Source organism: Hordeum vulgare, chromosome 3H (assembly GCF_904849725.1).
Source record: "Hordeum vulgare subsp. vulgare chromosome 3H, MorexV3_pseudomolecules_assembly, whole genome shotgun sequence".
Lineage (NCBI taxonomy): Eukaryota > Viridiplantae > Streptophyta > Magnoliopsida > Poales > Poaceae > Hordeum > Hordeum vulgare.
In genome coordinates this window covers 557,766,341-557,782,564 of record NC_058520.1, presented here as the reverse complement: position 1 = coordinate 557,782,564, position 16,224 = coordinate 557,766,341, and the positions used below count along the sequence as shown (strand labels likewise).

The following is a 16,224-nucleotide window of genomic DNA, read 5'->3' as shown; positions in this document are numbered from 1 at the left end:
CGGAACCATCAAATTCGTGTCACGAGTAGCAAAAAAACATCACTTTGCGATTATGACATTTCGCATGAAGCTGAAATTCTTACAGTGGCAAAAACACTAAGTATAGAAATGATCTTTTTTTGACGTGGCTGATCTCGAGCCAGCGGGCAGCAGTGACGGCGTGGCGTTAACGGCCGTCAGATTTTCTTTACCGCTCGGGACGAAGTAGCTGGGTCGGGCCGACGCGTTCTGTTGTGAAGTTGTGGGTTAGATTCTTAAACCAAGTGGCAGATTGAGAGTCGTAATGTGTTTTTTCTAAAGTAAGCCCTTGTATATGAAACCAAAAGCAACTCATAGGATTTAGAGCCTATTTGAGACATGCTCTTTAAAATTTAGCTCTGCTCCATAAAAAATAAGCCAAACGGAGTAAATCCATGGTATGCTGCTCCGTAAAAAAACTAGAATCTGAGATACAACTTTAAAATTTTTATGAAGCTCCTGAGAGGGTGTTTCAAAAAACTTTGAAAGTTGGAGTTGGGGAAATTATCCACCACTGCCACTAGTAAGTGAACACCCCTTCAAATAGATTCTTTTCATCAAATTTTCTATATTTTGAAGCTGGAGCTAGATGAAAGCCAAACATTCTTTTGATAATGCTATAGCTTCTGTATGAAACTGCTTCCAAGTGAATTTGATGAAGTGAAGCTGATTTTGGTGAATTGAAGCAGTCTCAAACAAGCCCTTATAGTGTCCGTTTTGGGCTCAATGTTGCCACATACTCCTTCCGTTATAAAATAACTGTCTCAAACTTAATACAACTTTATACTAGAGCTAGTACAAAGTTTAGACACTTATTTTAAGACGAAGGGAGTTTAAAAAAAATCACGGTATAGTAACCAATCGACCAACAAGGATATCAACGACCACCAACACAAGCACGACGAGGCGCGCTATACCCAAGCTGACGGTCCAAACCTACCAGCCCATACAATAGTGCAACGCACTAGCGACGACCGAGGGCCCCAGTGGCAAGCCACTATGGTAGACCCTCCCTCACAAAAAATAAATTTAATATCATTGTAAGGGTATACCTCACATATCATATATTAAACTAAGCCATTATGGTTGACCCTTCCTCATAAAAAATAAATTTGATATCATTGTAAGAGTATACCTCACATATCAGATATCAAACTGATAAGAACAGATACTACACTTGATCTTAACCAAAAGCCGAGAAAGGTATGTGTTAAAACGCTGCCCCGCCCCTCTATCTTTACCCTCAGCGCCCTCGGTCCCCTCCTCGCTCGGCGAGGCGTCACCAAACGAAATTAGCTGCTTGCTTTCCTCCCGCGCACGCGGGGAGCTCCTGCCCTCTTGGATGGGCCTCGACGACGGCGGTATCCCCGACTGGGCCTGGCCTTTTTGCCGAGGCCTGCCTCGGCTCAGTCTACGCAGGCCGAAAAAAAAACGTGCAGTGGATCATCCGGCCGCCCACGCGGGATCCAGCGGCCGCCTCGGGTGCCCTCGTGACCTCCGCTCGCTCGCGTCGCCCATTCCGCCACCGAAACGCCTCTCTCTCCTCTCTCATCCCTTCCCTCGCTCAGCTGCTTCGCCCCCCCTCCTTCCCCAGGACCTTCCGGAGGCGGAGGCCATGTCTCCCCGGAGGAAGGAGAGGCGCGTGGGCGTGGTGGCCGTGGCCGGCGCGGCGGCGCTCGTCGCCGTCGGCCTCAACCTCGCCTTCTCCGCCGTCGCCGCCCATCGCCGGAGGAAGCGGCAAGGTGAGCGCCGCGAAACCCTCGGGGATTTTGGATACGAGCTCGTGTGGACGCTCTGGTGTTGCTCGAGCTGCGTAGGCCTACGGTGTCTCTGTTCAATCGCGCGGCAATGTAGCATATGTCGCGTTTATTTCGCCCTTTCGCTGTGCGAAATTGACGCCCGAGACTCGGGGAATTCTGGTTCGGGGAATTTGGCTCTTACTGTGACATGGATATTTGCTGGTGTGGTTTCTGAGTAGTTAATGTCTTGGTTTGTTGCAGAGCTTCCAGGGTTTAGTGCGCAGGTCAACCTCTCAGCAGCCGAGATCAAGAGATTGGCCGACCGGATTATTGCCAAGTCCAAGGAAACATATGATGCCGTGGCGGCAGTCCCCCTTGATAAGGTATGTACGCAACAATGTGATGCCACTGCATTTATCAGCAGCTGTCTAACGGAATGCAGCTTTGATGTGGAAGGCTAGGCGTGCGTTTTTATCAACAGTCTGTTTTTTATGGAATGTAACTTTAGTGTTGAAGGCTTGGCGTGGTTTCCGATTTCCATTCCACGCACACAATCTGATTGTCGTACAGAAGTAGACACCATGTCAGTATTTCACCATGTGTCGTGGATACATCCGGATAAAATTAACTACACTAGATCTTGCTGGATGCAAGCTTGATATTCATATACCATGTGCTCGGAGAACATCACAGACTGGCTGAGATTTCTATCTGGCTGCATCATGTGTTTTGTTGCAGGTCAGCTTCGCTAATGCCATAGCACCGCTGGCAGAATTAGATGCTCAGCAGTTCCCTCTGGTTCAAGCATGTGTGCTCCCAAGGATGGTGTCACCTTCTGAAGAGTTATGCAGGGCCAGTGCTGAAGCAGAGAAGCGATTGGATTCCCACTTTCTGCTGTGCAGGTGCATTGTTATGTACATTTATTATATCACCTGTTGGATATTACCATGGGCCATTATAGGTTTTCCAAACAGGCATTTATGTACTATTGAAAATCATGAGAAATTGTGCATGTTGGTTCATAACCTGATGGCTATGAAGCTATGATACTCAAACTATTCACACAGTGCAGTGAGCATTTCTAATATAGAAATATCACCCCAGTGCCAGCCTTTTCGTTGTTTTATAAATCATATGGATATATATGACTGGAAATGAGCATTCTTAAAAGAAGCTGAATTCCCTTTTACTGACCTTTTTAATCAAATATATTATGTTGAACATGTAGTGTAAGAATCTTGTTATTTCCTGCAAGGTGACCAGGCAGCGTGAGGATGTGTATCGTGTTGTAAAGGCATTCACAGAGAGAGGTGAAAGAATAGGTCCGGAAGAAACAAGATTTGTCCAGTGCCTGGTATATGACACTCGAAAGCTGTATATCTTCTTTTTAGGATCCATTTGTCCATATTTATCTCAGTCTCAGTATTGTTGATGTCCATATATATCTTCTTTTTAGGATATACTTTGATTATTCTTGTTAGACACTCATTGCATCTACTCAATTTAATCTTCATAGTCATTGTTAGCACACAGGGAAAATCTCAGTTCTTTGTTAATATTGGATCAAAGCTGAAGTGGAAATTATAAACTGGCTAAATTTTTTTTTAAGGATAGAGACTACACAATGTTGCATACAAATATTTTTGTGAAACTGCTCGACCCAGTTGGTTTGGTTGCTGACTTGTCTCATTATGCTGACAGGTGAGAGAGTTTGAACGCAACGGAGCAAAACTAACGCAAAACAAGAGGAAAGAAATGGAGAAGTTGAAATCTCTTATCGATGACTTAAATTTGAAGTATATTCAAAACATGAATGATTTGACCAAATTTGTTCTGTTAAGCGAGGAAGAATTAGCTGGAATGCCTCTTGAATTCTTAAAGGTAAGCTATGCAATGCAGTAAACAAACTTCAGAGGGTTCACATCACCCTTCCAACATTGTGCTTAAATGAGTGTGTCTTTTGGAAGTATGACATGCAGACTTTGGGATGTTGAAACAATCTGTTATCATTTTCTGACTCCATGTTTAGATGGATCCAAAATAAGTGTCGCATTTTTTAACTAAGGTTAGTTCAACCTTAGTTTAAAACTGCAACACTTATTATGGATCGGAGGGAGTAAGTGTTTAGTGTGGACACAAAACAATCATGGCATTTCTTCCTAATAACATTTACTATTACTGTTCAACTCAGGATCTGGAAGAAACAGATGGAAAGCGCAAGGTTCTGTTGACCAGTTACCATGTCACTCCAATTCTTGAACATTGCAAGGTCAGTTCCACATTTCTGCTTATCATGCACCTGTACATTTTAGTCTAGTGTCCCTGTGAACAGTTACTTGACAACTTAATAGTTGATACTGGAGTATAATATAGATTACTTACAGTAGGGTAATTTTCTACTAGAGCCATGTGTGTGTACTATGCAGTAGCTGCTAACTTTGTTTTTCTGTATTGTTGTCAAGGTTGGTTCTACCAGGAAGCTGATTGCTGTTGCTTATGGCCAGAAAGGCGGAAAACAGAATGTGGCCATCCTGGAAAAATTGGTATCCCCCCATATGTCCAACTGTATCTTTAACTTCATAAACTTGTATCTTTTGTTACCAATTTCACTTCATCTCATAGGTGTAGCATCACTCAATTCTACATTGCATTTATTAATAACCTTCGCTTGCATTGTTCTAGATCCTTGAAATAGGGAATTTCATTACTTTACTTTCAACATGTGGCAATTGCACTAGTTAATAGTTATGCTTGATTAGTTGAAAGTGAGCTTCTTAGGTTATTCAGGTGGGGAATGTGAAGGAAGGTACTGATATCCATACTTAGGGCCAGTTCTTTTGCTGGCTTCTAGAATAAGCTGGACTAAGTTATCCCCTACCCAGCTTATTCTAGAAGCTCAATCAAATTTATTTTTTTAAAAGTCTGCTAATTAAGACTTGACTTGTAGACTTCTAAAAAAATATTTGTGTTTAGCCTTCTAGAATAAGCTGGGTAGGGGGCAGCTTATTCTAGAAGCTCAAAAAAGCCACCAAAAGAACTGACCCTTACTAAAATTGTTTGAAGTAACTATTGAATGATCAAAACGGAATTATAATTTCATCTTTTGCATGCATAATTTCAATGTAGGCTGGAGTCATGGAACTGACAGCTTACAGTTTTTATATTCAGGTTCAGATAAGACACAGGCTTGCGAGATTGCTCGGGTATTCCAACTATTCTGATTTTGCTATTGAACCAAGAATGCCAATGACATCAAGGAAGGTTTGTACTTTCCTGTTGTCAAATCTGCTTGAAATTTTCCAATTTTAGCTAACTGTGCCTAGCAAATGCATTCTTCCATACCAAGACTGAACTAGTGAGCTCAACAGATGGTGTTTTAGGCATCTCTTCTCATGTCTACTTGCATCTGCGTATGACACTAAGTAAACACTCATGTTCTAAAGGTCTTTCCGCTACAGGTGTTAGAATTTCTGGAGGAAATGTCAGAACAATTAGGTGATCTTGCTAATAGAGAGCTTACCTTACTAAAAGATCTGAAGGTATGTAAACAGCTCTCTCTTTTTGGTTTCTTTCATTTTTTTCGATTGATCATGCTCTTTTAATTAATCAGTTGAATCTTTGTTCTTGGTCTTCTAATTTCAGATGAAGGAGGAAGGAGATGCTCAATTTGGCATGGAAGATTTATTATACTACATGAAAAGAGCCGAACAGCACAAGGTTGATCTTGACATTGGTGAAATTAAACGATATTTCCCTGTTAAGCTGGTCATATCAGGAATGTTGAAGATGTTCCAGGATCTATTTGGTACAATTTTACCCATTAAACAATACAACACAAATATCCATCATTGAGTATGAACATATTTGCCATGTTTTCTCTGGCAGCACTACAATTTGAAGAAATTAAGGATGTGGTGGTTTGGCATGATACAGTTCGTCTCTTTTCTGTTCGGGATGCAAATTCAAGTGATCTTTTGGGCTACTTTTTTCTTGATATATTTTCCAGGTTTGTTTTCTATGGTTAGTAGTGGAGTCATAATAAATTTATTGCCATCATGATACTATTTTAAAATTTAATTGAATATAAATACCGAAAGTCGACCGGCAACTTCTCAATTAGGAAATTTAGGGAAAGCTGGTTCCTGTCTTATACCTCTGCTGCATGGTTTGTCATGGATGTCAACCGAGGGAAACCAATTGTCCTAGGTCTCAAACATACATTTCCAAGAAAAAAATTGTCTCAAACAAATGCAGATTGAAAGCCCATGAAAGAAATAAGAACAATAATTAACAGAGCACAATACAGAAGTCAGAAGCACATGCACTTCCACGTGAGCTTGTCTGACAAACAAGATGATTTAATCCGTAGCTTGGCTTTACAGGGAAGGAAAATATGGCCACACCTGTGTTGTGACACTTCAGAATGGATGCCTGTGTTCTAATGGTTCACGTAAGGTAACTCAGAGAATCTTTATATTTGTTACTGTAATTTTAGCATGATTTTCCTGTTAGAACCACTTTTTCAAAGGATTATTACTTTACTAGTCAACCTTGTGATGTAAGCTTTTCTTACTAAAGCATAGTTAATTGAAGACTTTGGGCAGTTTGAACTGTTACATGCTGGTGTGTCTAATTATGTAGTAATATCTAAAATCAATGGCAAATACATCTGAAATCCACTTCAATGACAAATTATTTCACTCTGTTAATTCAGTAATTGTTGCGACAGGTTCCAGTTGCAGTCTTATTATCTCAATGCCCAAAAGAGTTTGATGGGAATTCAGCATTGCTGCGGTTCCCTGAAGTTGTCAGGATATTCCATGAATTCAGCCACGTGGTAGACTAACCTCAACTCTCTCGCATTAAATTCTTAAACCAGAAATATTCTTATCATCACAATCTCTTTTAAGTTCTACCCTTGAAAGGAGAAACTGGGTTCTGATCGATGTCAAACTGTTAATTATCTACTCGCATGCTCAATATTAAATAGAAGTAATTGTACCAATCATTTCAATATCCTGCAGGTTCATCACATATCGAACAGAGCCACCTTTTCTAGATTTTCAAGTCTCCGTCTGGAGGGAGACTTTGCTGAAATTCCAAGCCTGTTACTTGAGAACTGGTAGGCGTATTTCTTTTTTGTCAGTAACATGCTAATATTGTGTATAATTGTTTGGAAGATACCATTTCTTGCATGTAATGTAACATTGCCATCACAGGTGTTATGAGAGCATTTCTCTGAAAATGATGTCCGGCTTCCATCAGGTGATGAAAATATCACATGATGTTTTTGTACTGAAACTATCTTCAAACTCTATGAATTTCCAGGAACAAGAATTAATGCGTAAGAGAACTGGTTCTAGTGTGTAACCTGTATGAAATATTAAGGCAGTTGAGTTGTTCAGGCAATGGGACAACCGGACTACAGCTACCGAGTTCATGGATAAGAAACAATGTTTGTTTCTTTGCCTGGCTCAAGAATCCAAGCTAAAAATAATAGTATAGGAGCTGGTTGCTATGACCATATTTTCTGTTTTCTTTGCATAAAGTGAATCTGATGACGAACCAAAAAAAAAAAAAAACTTCAACAAGTTCTTGTTAATCTGGTGAAGCTTGTTCCAACTAGTACTTGAAGCCTTTTCTATTCTCATCACTGTAGGACATTACAAAGTCTGTCACTAGTGAAGCTTGCCAGTCACTGAAAAGAAGGCGTGATATGTTTGCTGGCCTGAAACTGAAGCAAGAGATCCTTTTGTGTGAGTCAATATTTTATTCTAAAAGCATGGAAATGGAAATAATAGTTCTGAAAATATTATCTAGCTCTGATACTCCTACAAACCGATATATTTTGCTAACATCACCCGAACTTCCCCGACACTTCATGTCCCTGTCAATTATCCTCCTTCTTGAGTATAGTAACAGTATGTCTTAATTTTACACCCATTAGGCACACTGCTATTTGAACAGCATAAATTCATTCCAGTTTCCTTGTTTATTTTCTCATCCTTGTTATTTTATTTAATTATGACAAAAAGTGTGTACCATATATGGTAGCCCTCTTGTTCCTTAGTTGTCATCTGCACTTTTGCTTTTACCAGGCCTTGTTGATCAGATAATACATACAAATGAGAATGTGGACATTGATGACTTGATCAAAGATCTCCATCCAAAGGTACATTCTAAACCATCTTTGATTCACTACTTTTAGTTTTACTTATGACCACTGAAGGTGAATTGCTACTTTTTCAGGTAATGTTGGGGATACCTTTGTTGGAAGGGACCAGCCCAGCTTCATGCTTTCCTCGTATTGCTGTTGGCTACGACGCTGTGTGCTACAGTTACATATGGAGCGAGGTCTGAGCTAACACTACTCTAGAGGCCTGTTATTTCCAGCATTTATTCTGAAATGATAGAAAATGATATAGATTTATAAAAACATGCAGGTGTTTGCTGCTGATCTATTCGTGACAAAGTTTAAAGATGACTTGCTAAATCAGCATGCAGGGCTGAGGTTTAGAAATAAGGTACTCCCTCCGGTCCATATTAATTGTCACCGATTCAGTACAATGATGCTCTTCTAGGTGTATTAATTTGATTGTGCATTCATGACAGTTGCTCAAAAATTATTTTTCATCATTCCAGGTATTGGCTCCAGGAGGCTCAGAAGATCCGCTTGAGATCATAACTGACTACTTAGGAAGAGAACCATCCCTGCAGCCTTTCATTCAGAGCAGAACAAGGAACACTTTGTGAAAGATCATGCAGCCCATGAAGTTTGATTACCGTTTAGGTAGTTCTTTTCTTAGAGGAATGATTATTGTTGATTTTGATTCCAGATCTTGTTGATGGTTAATGTATGTTTGTGCCAAGCTCTCTTAGAATAGTTATTTCCTGACACTAACCTACTCAGGATTTCAACTTCTTGGCGTTACACTTTTTAGCGTCTAGCACTAGTTTCTTTATGTGGCAAGGGAGCGTGAACGATGAGCCCAGAATATGTTGTTGTCAACATGAAGCATGTCTTAGCAGCTTTCACTTTAAAACCTTGCAACATCAAAGTTGATACTTTGAAGGAAACTTTGAGCAATTGTTTTAAAGTATATTTCTTTAATGCACCCTTTAGTGATATAAACGCTCTTATATTTTTTACGGAGGGAGTATATGATAATAGTCTTTATCTTGTGCTACCTTTGTAAACTAATGTAAGACATTTTAGATAATTGAGATCTAAAACAATGATCTAAAACATACTCCCTCCGTCTCAAAATAAGTGTAGCTGCTTTAGTACAAAATTTATACTAACTTAGTACTAAATTTGCGTCACTTATTTTGGGACAAAGGAAGTATTATATTATTTTACAGTGGTAGTAATTTCAAATGAAGTGATTGATATTTCAAAGGCAAACCAGGTAGGAAGGAAATAGAGCAACAAGGTTGTCAAAATTGGACGACAGAAATTATTCACGTGCTATGACATGTTAACAACTTAGGGTGATAATTCCTTTCAAGTGTACCAAAAGATTCTTTGTCAGTAAGGAATCAAATGTTTGATAATTCATTTCTAATACTCAATTTGGGATGAACCTTTGCTAGTCAGTTTTCAGAAAAGTTTGTTATACTACTAGGCGATAGCAGATTCTGGATAAATTTGTGATGAAAGGTTAGGAAATGGGGAAGAAGGAAAGAGATTTGTTTTCTCCTAGTCAGAAAACAACAATTCCCCGCGTCGCAATCCCTTTCCAAGTTTGAAAATAATGATCGATGACATCATTAACTTTAACCCCAACGCTGCTATCTTGGACAAAGCTCTCCATTGACGCGCACATAGCAATGCCTTCATGTGAAGAGCTTGCTGCAAGAAAGGTCATTTCACTTCATCACAAGCTTTCTCAAATTTTATTTTGAAAATAGCTCTGTCAAATTTCTTAGAGTGAAGCTCATGAATAGTTTTATGCAAGACTACCACTTCCTCTAGAACAGCGTCGTCCTATCATGAAAGCCGTTTGCGTCTAATTCACAATTCTGTCATATGCTACACCACACTCATTCCCTCTAAAGGAATCAATCAACATGTACTCCCTCCGTTTCTAAATATAAGTCTTTTAAGAGATTTCACTAAGTGTCTACATACGAAGTAAATGAGTGAATCAACACTTTAAAATATGTCTAAAAAGACTTATATTTAGGAACGGAGGGAGTAGTATTTGTTCCCCTCTGTGTGTGCGTCTGAAAGGAAGGAAGCATGTGGGTTTGTACTAGAAGTATGAGTTGGCAAGCCTTGTTTTCTACTCCCTCCGTTCCAAAATATAAGACCTTTTAGAATTCTATTAAAAGACTACATACGGAGCAAAATGAGTGAATCTATATTCTAAAATATGTCTATGTACATCCGTATGTAGTTTATAGTGCAATCTCTAAAATGTCTTATATTTAAGAACGGAGGGAGTAGTGCGATATGAAAAACTCCATATGGAAGGTAGCTCTGTACACTTGCACAACTTTCCGATTCATAAAATCAGCAATATCATTGGTACCACATGCTAATTACACCAGGTAGGACATGTGTGCCGGACAGATATGTGATACATCCTCACTACCTGTTTTGGATCCATATTGAATGTCATTGATTTAGTGCAACTTTTAGAATGAAGGGAACAGTTTAAATCAAAATGTCAAAACGTCTTATATTTAGAAACGTAGGTATTACTCCCTCCGTTCCTAAATATAAGTCTTTTAAGAGATTCCACTAGGAGTCTACACACGGAGCAAAATGAGTGAATCTACACTTTAAACTATGTCTATATACATCCGTATGTAGTCTACTAGTGGAACCTCTAAAAAGACTTATATTTAGAAACGGAGGGAGTAGCTTTTTGTATGAGATATCTTCTCATCCGTTTGCCTTTATAATGGCCGTGCATGCATGCTGCTTTCATGATGCGTGTATGTACACGACAATCCATTCAAGGCAACGCCAATCGTGAATCAGAGTGATAATCTATTTCTGACAACTAAGCCACGAGGAAACACATCAGCTGTGTTTGTGAAGTTCTTTTTTTTTTTTTTGAAAATAAGAATGCATCTGCTTTATTAGTTATTCATAAAGATCTTATAAAATAATACATTAGTATGTCCGAAACCAACATCTTAACAACATCACCTATGTTCGTGAAGTTGTAACGGTACAACTACACTATCGCCTGCACAATGGCGTGTCCTCACAAGAGCACTTCCAGCACATGTGTCAGCTGTCAACCATCTATATGGAGTGTAAATCTAAGTTGTCGCGAAAATTGCTTTTGAAGCTCGACCTCTATGGAGGCCTTTAAATTTAAAATTCAAATTTTATAAAAATTTATATTTTTACATTTTAAAAAATTCTGAAAAAAATACAGAGATATGTGAGGGCTTATCACACATGTGTGTAAATTTTCAGGGCAGAATACTTGATATGAGGGATGTGCAAAAAAGACAATTCTGAAGGTTTTTGACACATGATACTATTTATCCTCTCAGGTCATGAATTTGTCTTTTTTTTACAGATCGCATTTCAGCGTTTTTCATCCTGAAATTTTACACACATATACATAACATCCATGTTTACTTGCATATTTTTTTCAAATTTTTTTTGAAACCAAAAAGTTTGAATTTTAAATTATTTTCAAAAAAGGCCCCCATGGTGCTCGGGAGCCAAACGTACATTCTCCGTCTAGAGTGGTTGTGTAGTCTACTAGGGATCAAACCCATAGGTATGAAATGATGTGTGTCGCATTGAAGTGAATTGTTATTTTTTTATTGTAAGGCAATATCTCTCAAAATGGGAACAAAATTTGAGAAAAGTATACTTCCAAAATAAAATCACGTTTATCAATATTATATGGGCCCTGTATGGTGGCGTGCTCGACCTCAGGCCGGGATCTGGCGTGTAACAACGTGGGAGACTTGCTTCATATTTTTCCTAGGAGGTACATGTGTCTGGTTTAGGGCGACGAGGCAGCGATGTTGTCTTAGTGTAGGAATAATGTCATCCCCGTTCTATCTTTTTTTCCGTTGGTGCGCTTATCACCGGTAAAGAGCATACAGAGGCGTGTCTCCAAGTCTTCTAGGATCCAGCTAATCTTGGTCTTCAGTGGATTTGACCAACGCTCATGATCTTTGAAGTTTCCATGCACTTTTTGGGGTTTTCTTCTCCAGGCCGACAATTTTGATATGTTATTGTGGTCGCCGACGTCATCTGGTCTACATCGATGACTTTACAGTTGCTACTTCTACAAGCTTTTGGCTTTAAATAAGTTGGTTCCATTGAGATCGAGACCCAGAGACCGCAATGAGCTTTACACATGACGCGTTGTCGATGGATGCATGAGGAGGATGACTAGGCACCCCAAAGGATTTGGATGTAATTTTCGTTTTTTGTAAGGACCTATGCTATTTAATATATGGCCTTAGTGCATCTCCAACACCGACCCTCAAAGTGCGCGCATCTGTCTGGATCACGCTATCTAGACCGTGGAAGCCATCCAACGCGAGCCTGTTCGGTCCGCCCGTGATGTTTCCCGCAAAGCAGCCACAAACATGAGGGGGGGGGGGACCGCTGTCGCGCCCGATTCTCACCGTCATGTCCCACCAAAGAAAACCTTCCTCGCTCGCGTGCGCTTCCAGACGGAAACAGTCAGTGCCGCTCGAGAGCATCAGTGGCGGCATTCTAGCCTGACCAGATCAGACGCAACCTCTCACTAATGCTGTCATTGAAGCGATGCGACAACCGAGAGAGCACCGTTCGCGACGCTTTCTGGTGCACGTGTCTGCCCCGCGTTCAAACCACACCATGCGTGTGACGTCCCCAATTTTATCGTATGCTAATCGTACATTCAAATGCGTATGACCAAGCTTAGGGAGCCACGGGAAGATAACACAACACAACTCTAAACACAAATTAAAGTCATATAAACTTCATATTACAAGCCAGGGGCCTCGAGGGCTCGAATACAAAAGAGTAAGCGGAAGCAAATATTATCTCAGTACAAACATAAGTCATCAAGTTTTTCCTTAGAGAAGGCTAACACAAATATAACATAGATCAAGAGGCGAGGCCTCCTGCCTAGGAACCTCCTAAACTACTCGTGGTGGCGACCTCCACGTAGTAGTAGGCTTCGCCGGGGTAGTAGTCATCGTCGGCGGGATAAGCCATCTCCTAGGCTCCGCCAACTAATCGCAGCAATCGTATCAAGAGGAAAAGAAGGTGCAAAGAAACCGTGAGTACTCATCTGTTAGAGCATATTTATCCATATGTGGTTTTGGTAATTGATGACAATCCCTATGGACTAATGGTTGCCTTAAGTTATATTCGAAGGATTTGTCCATAGGCACTTCTTGAAGTCCATATATTGGTGTCAAGGAGTTTATATGATGACCAAGGTGGTATTCAAGGTATTATCCAAAGATTGGTCATAAAGACACAAGGTTGATCAAGACTAAGCAAAGAGTAAATCAAGATGATCAACACACAAAGTGTACAAGATGTATCGAGAGGATCAAGTGATCCCATGGTATGGTAAGCATTGTCCATAACGCTTTTGTGTACTAACCCATGGTACTTCTGAGATTTCTATGTGGGGTTAGGTGTGTCTCCATGAGTTTGCGTCAAGAGGAAGATCTCATTCAACCTATGAAGGATGACATCAAGTGGTGACCGTCATCAAGATTGCGGTGTGCTAGTTCAAGTGGAGCATCACGAAGATATCATGCTTGAAGCTTGCCGTCCATTGTGGTGGCAATGAACTTGTGAAGATGTGCTGAAGAGTGGCTCACCCATAGTGAGTATGAAGGAGCAATCAACTAGTCTTCGTCAAAACAAGGCAATCAATAAAGGTGGTCCATCTTGAGGAAGCCAAGATCATCATCATCTAGCTCAAGAGGACTAGGTGCAAGGTATAGGTTTGCCCTTGATAGTTTTTATTTTATTTTAGGATAGATTGTCATACTGTCAAGGGGGGGCTCTCAAGTGAGTAGCTTGATCGTATCGTTCATTGAGAGCTCAAACCATTTGCATCCTTGCATCATATTTCTTGGTTCTTGTTTGGTGTTTCTCTTTTTGAGTTTTAGAGCTTATGGTCATCTTCATTACAAGCTCGATTTCATCGAAAACGGAGTCCATATGCATCTTCTATGATGTTTTCGATGTTGAAAGTAATTTGCCGGTTCTTCATTCATAGAGGTCTCACTTCTCTATATCATTCACATTTTCTAACTGCATGTTCTTAAGATTTTATGTCGCTGTTGAATAGCTCTTGTTGTTGTGAATTCAACAGGCTTGAGTTTGCTCGATTCGGAGTTCGTATACGAAAGTTAGAGCACTTTCAGTATCCACCGGTAGTACCGCTCTTGGTGCCATCGGTAGTACCGCTCGTGGAGCGGTAGTACCGCCCCCGGAGCGGTAGTAACGGTAGTAATTTTTTACTACCGCTCCCTCGGACATTCTGGGAGCAGTAGTACCGCTCCGAGCAGCGGTAGTACCGCTCTAGTCGGGCTGTGAGTGGGGGTAACGGTTGGATTCGTTCCCCCACTATATAAAGGAGGTCTTCTTCCCCATTGGACCTTATCTATCCGTTGAGCTCGTATTCTTCCCCCATTGTTGACCTTCTTAGAGCTTGCTAACTCTCAATCCCTCCAATGATTCTTACTAGTTCTTGAGGGAAAAGAGAGAGGAGATCTAGATCCACATCTCCACCAATCACTTTCTCCTTTATGTGAGGGGAACCCCTTGGATCTTGATCTTGGAGTTCTTTGTGAGCTCCTTGTTCTTCCTCTCATATTTCTCCATAGCTTTTTTTGTTGTGGAGGGATTTGAGTGTGAGGGACTTGACCACTTTGTGTGTTCTTGCCATTGCATTAGTTGCATTGGTTTGAGTTCTCCACGGTGATACGTGGAAGTGATAAGTTGAGAAGTTTATTACCCTTGGATACTTGGTACCCCTAGAAGCTTGGTGGTGCCTCGGACCTCAATCATTGTGGTGTAAAGCTCCGGGCAAGCGTCGGGGTCTCTAATTAAGTTGTGGAGATTACCCCCGAGCATTTGTGGTCACCTCGAAACCATATACCATTGTGGTGAAGCTTCGTGGTGTTATTGAGAGCCTCCAATTAAGTTGTGGAGATTGCCCCAACCTTGTTTGTACGGGTTTGGTGACGGCCCTCAAGGGTCCCTTAGTGGAATCACGACATCTTGCATTGTGCGAGGGCGTGAGGAGATTACGGTGGCCTTAGTGGCATCTTGGGGAGCATTGTGTCTCCACACCGCTCCAAACGAAGATTAGCATTCGCAAGAGTGTGAACTTCGGGATACATTCTCGTCTCCGCGTGCCTCGGTTATCTCTTACCCTAACCCTTTACTTATGCACTTTACTTTGTGATAGCCATATTGTTTCTTGTCATATATCTTGCTATCACTTAGTTGTTTATCTTGCTTAGCATAAGTTGTTGGTGTACATAGGTGAGCCTAGTTGTTTTAGGTTTTGTGCTTGACAAATTAAATATCAGTTTTATTCCGCATTTGTTCAAGCCTAAACCATAATTATTTTAAAGTGCCTATTCACCCCCTCTAGGCGACATCCACGTCCTTTCATCATCCAAAGTACTCGCAAGACTGACATCAGTACTATGCTAAGCATGCATTAATATCAAATGAACGGGGCTATATCTTTGGACTAAATGCAACAATGCGATAATAGAGAGAAGGGACTACTCCTATCGAAGACTAGCATCTTACCGAAAAAGGGTTTCCCCCGCTTTGTATACAAAGCAACCAATCGATACAACCAACGATAGGTGCTAGGGCAGACAGCACAATCATGCCCAAAAGAAAGGCAAAAGAAAAATAATAGAAAAAAATGCGAGCAACACCGGATCAACGAAAGGTGTAGTGTCCCGCAACTGTTGTGCCCACCGAATAATTCCACCACACTTCAGTGCCATCGAATTGCCACGTGCCAAGCAACACCTTCAAGAAGGACTGCGACGACGATGATGTTGCTGCCCGGACAAGTCCTAGGATTTCTCCCGGTGCACGGAGGGGAGTGGGGGAGAGGTACATCCGACGCCCTTCGAGAAGGGAGGGGGCGCCCGCAGGCATCACCGCATCGGTGTCGGCCAAATCCGACAGAGATTTCTCTCGACCCTCGCACCACCCCGCGGAACCAATCCTTAGATCCACCATGCCAACTATCCACCAACATGCGCCACCACATTCACGTGGAGACCACCGTCATCTCACCATAGCAAACGCAGCGAGGCCAACTGGACTGATACACAACCACCATAGACAGGGGCCAACACTATCACAACCGCGTGGGAGGGCACAACCTCCAACGACACACGCGGTAGCTGATCGGACGCATGTGTAGGGGCATGCTGGACCCCCTGCCCAGCCGGGCCTAGATCGGGCCCGTTAAGCCCCTGCCGCCGCGCTCCA

General features: G+C 41.3%; 1 protein-coding gene and 1 pseudogene across 2 annotated transcripts; one reads left to right on the top strand and one right to left on the bottom strand.

Moving 5' to 3' along the window:
• Positions 1-1,099: 1,099 nt before the first annotated feature.
• On the bottom strand, positions 1,100-1,225 carry LOC123445892 (annotated as a pseudogene).
• A 362-nt stretch (positions 1,226-1,587) lies between these two features.
• LOC123445027 (probable thimet oligopeptidase) lies at positions 1,588-8,834 on the top strand. Of its 2 annotated transcripts, XM_045121942.1 has the most exons (20): positions 1,594-1,760; positions 2,019-2,140; positions 2,496-2,659; positions 3,021-3,111; positions 3,459-3,638; positions 3,949-4,026; positions 4,220-4,300; positions 4,926-5,018; positions 5,216-5,296; positions 5,400-5,562; positions 5,643-5,763; positions 6,140-6,212; positions 6,487-6,594; positions 6,782-6,879; positions 6,977-7,022; positions 7,417-7,513; positions 7,856-7,929; positions 8,007-8,111; positions 8,201-8,281; positions 8,400-8,834. In XM_045121942.1, exons 1-20 carry the CDS (start codon positions 1,634-1,636, stop codon positions 8,508-8,510), a joined length of 2,094 nt encoding a protein of 697 aa, XP_044977877.1. In that variant the 5' UTR covers positions 1,594-1,633; the 3' UTR covers positions 8,511-8,834. The 2 variants fall into 2 exon arrangements, 1 of the variants encoding a protein (XP_044977877.1); XR_006631049.1 differs by lacking the exons at positions 7,417-7,513; positions 8,201-8,281; positions 8,400-8,834 and having other exon boundaries at positions 1,588-1,760; positions 8,007-8,100.
• The last annotated feature ends 7,390 nt before the right edge of the window (positions 8,835-16,224 follow it).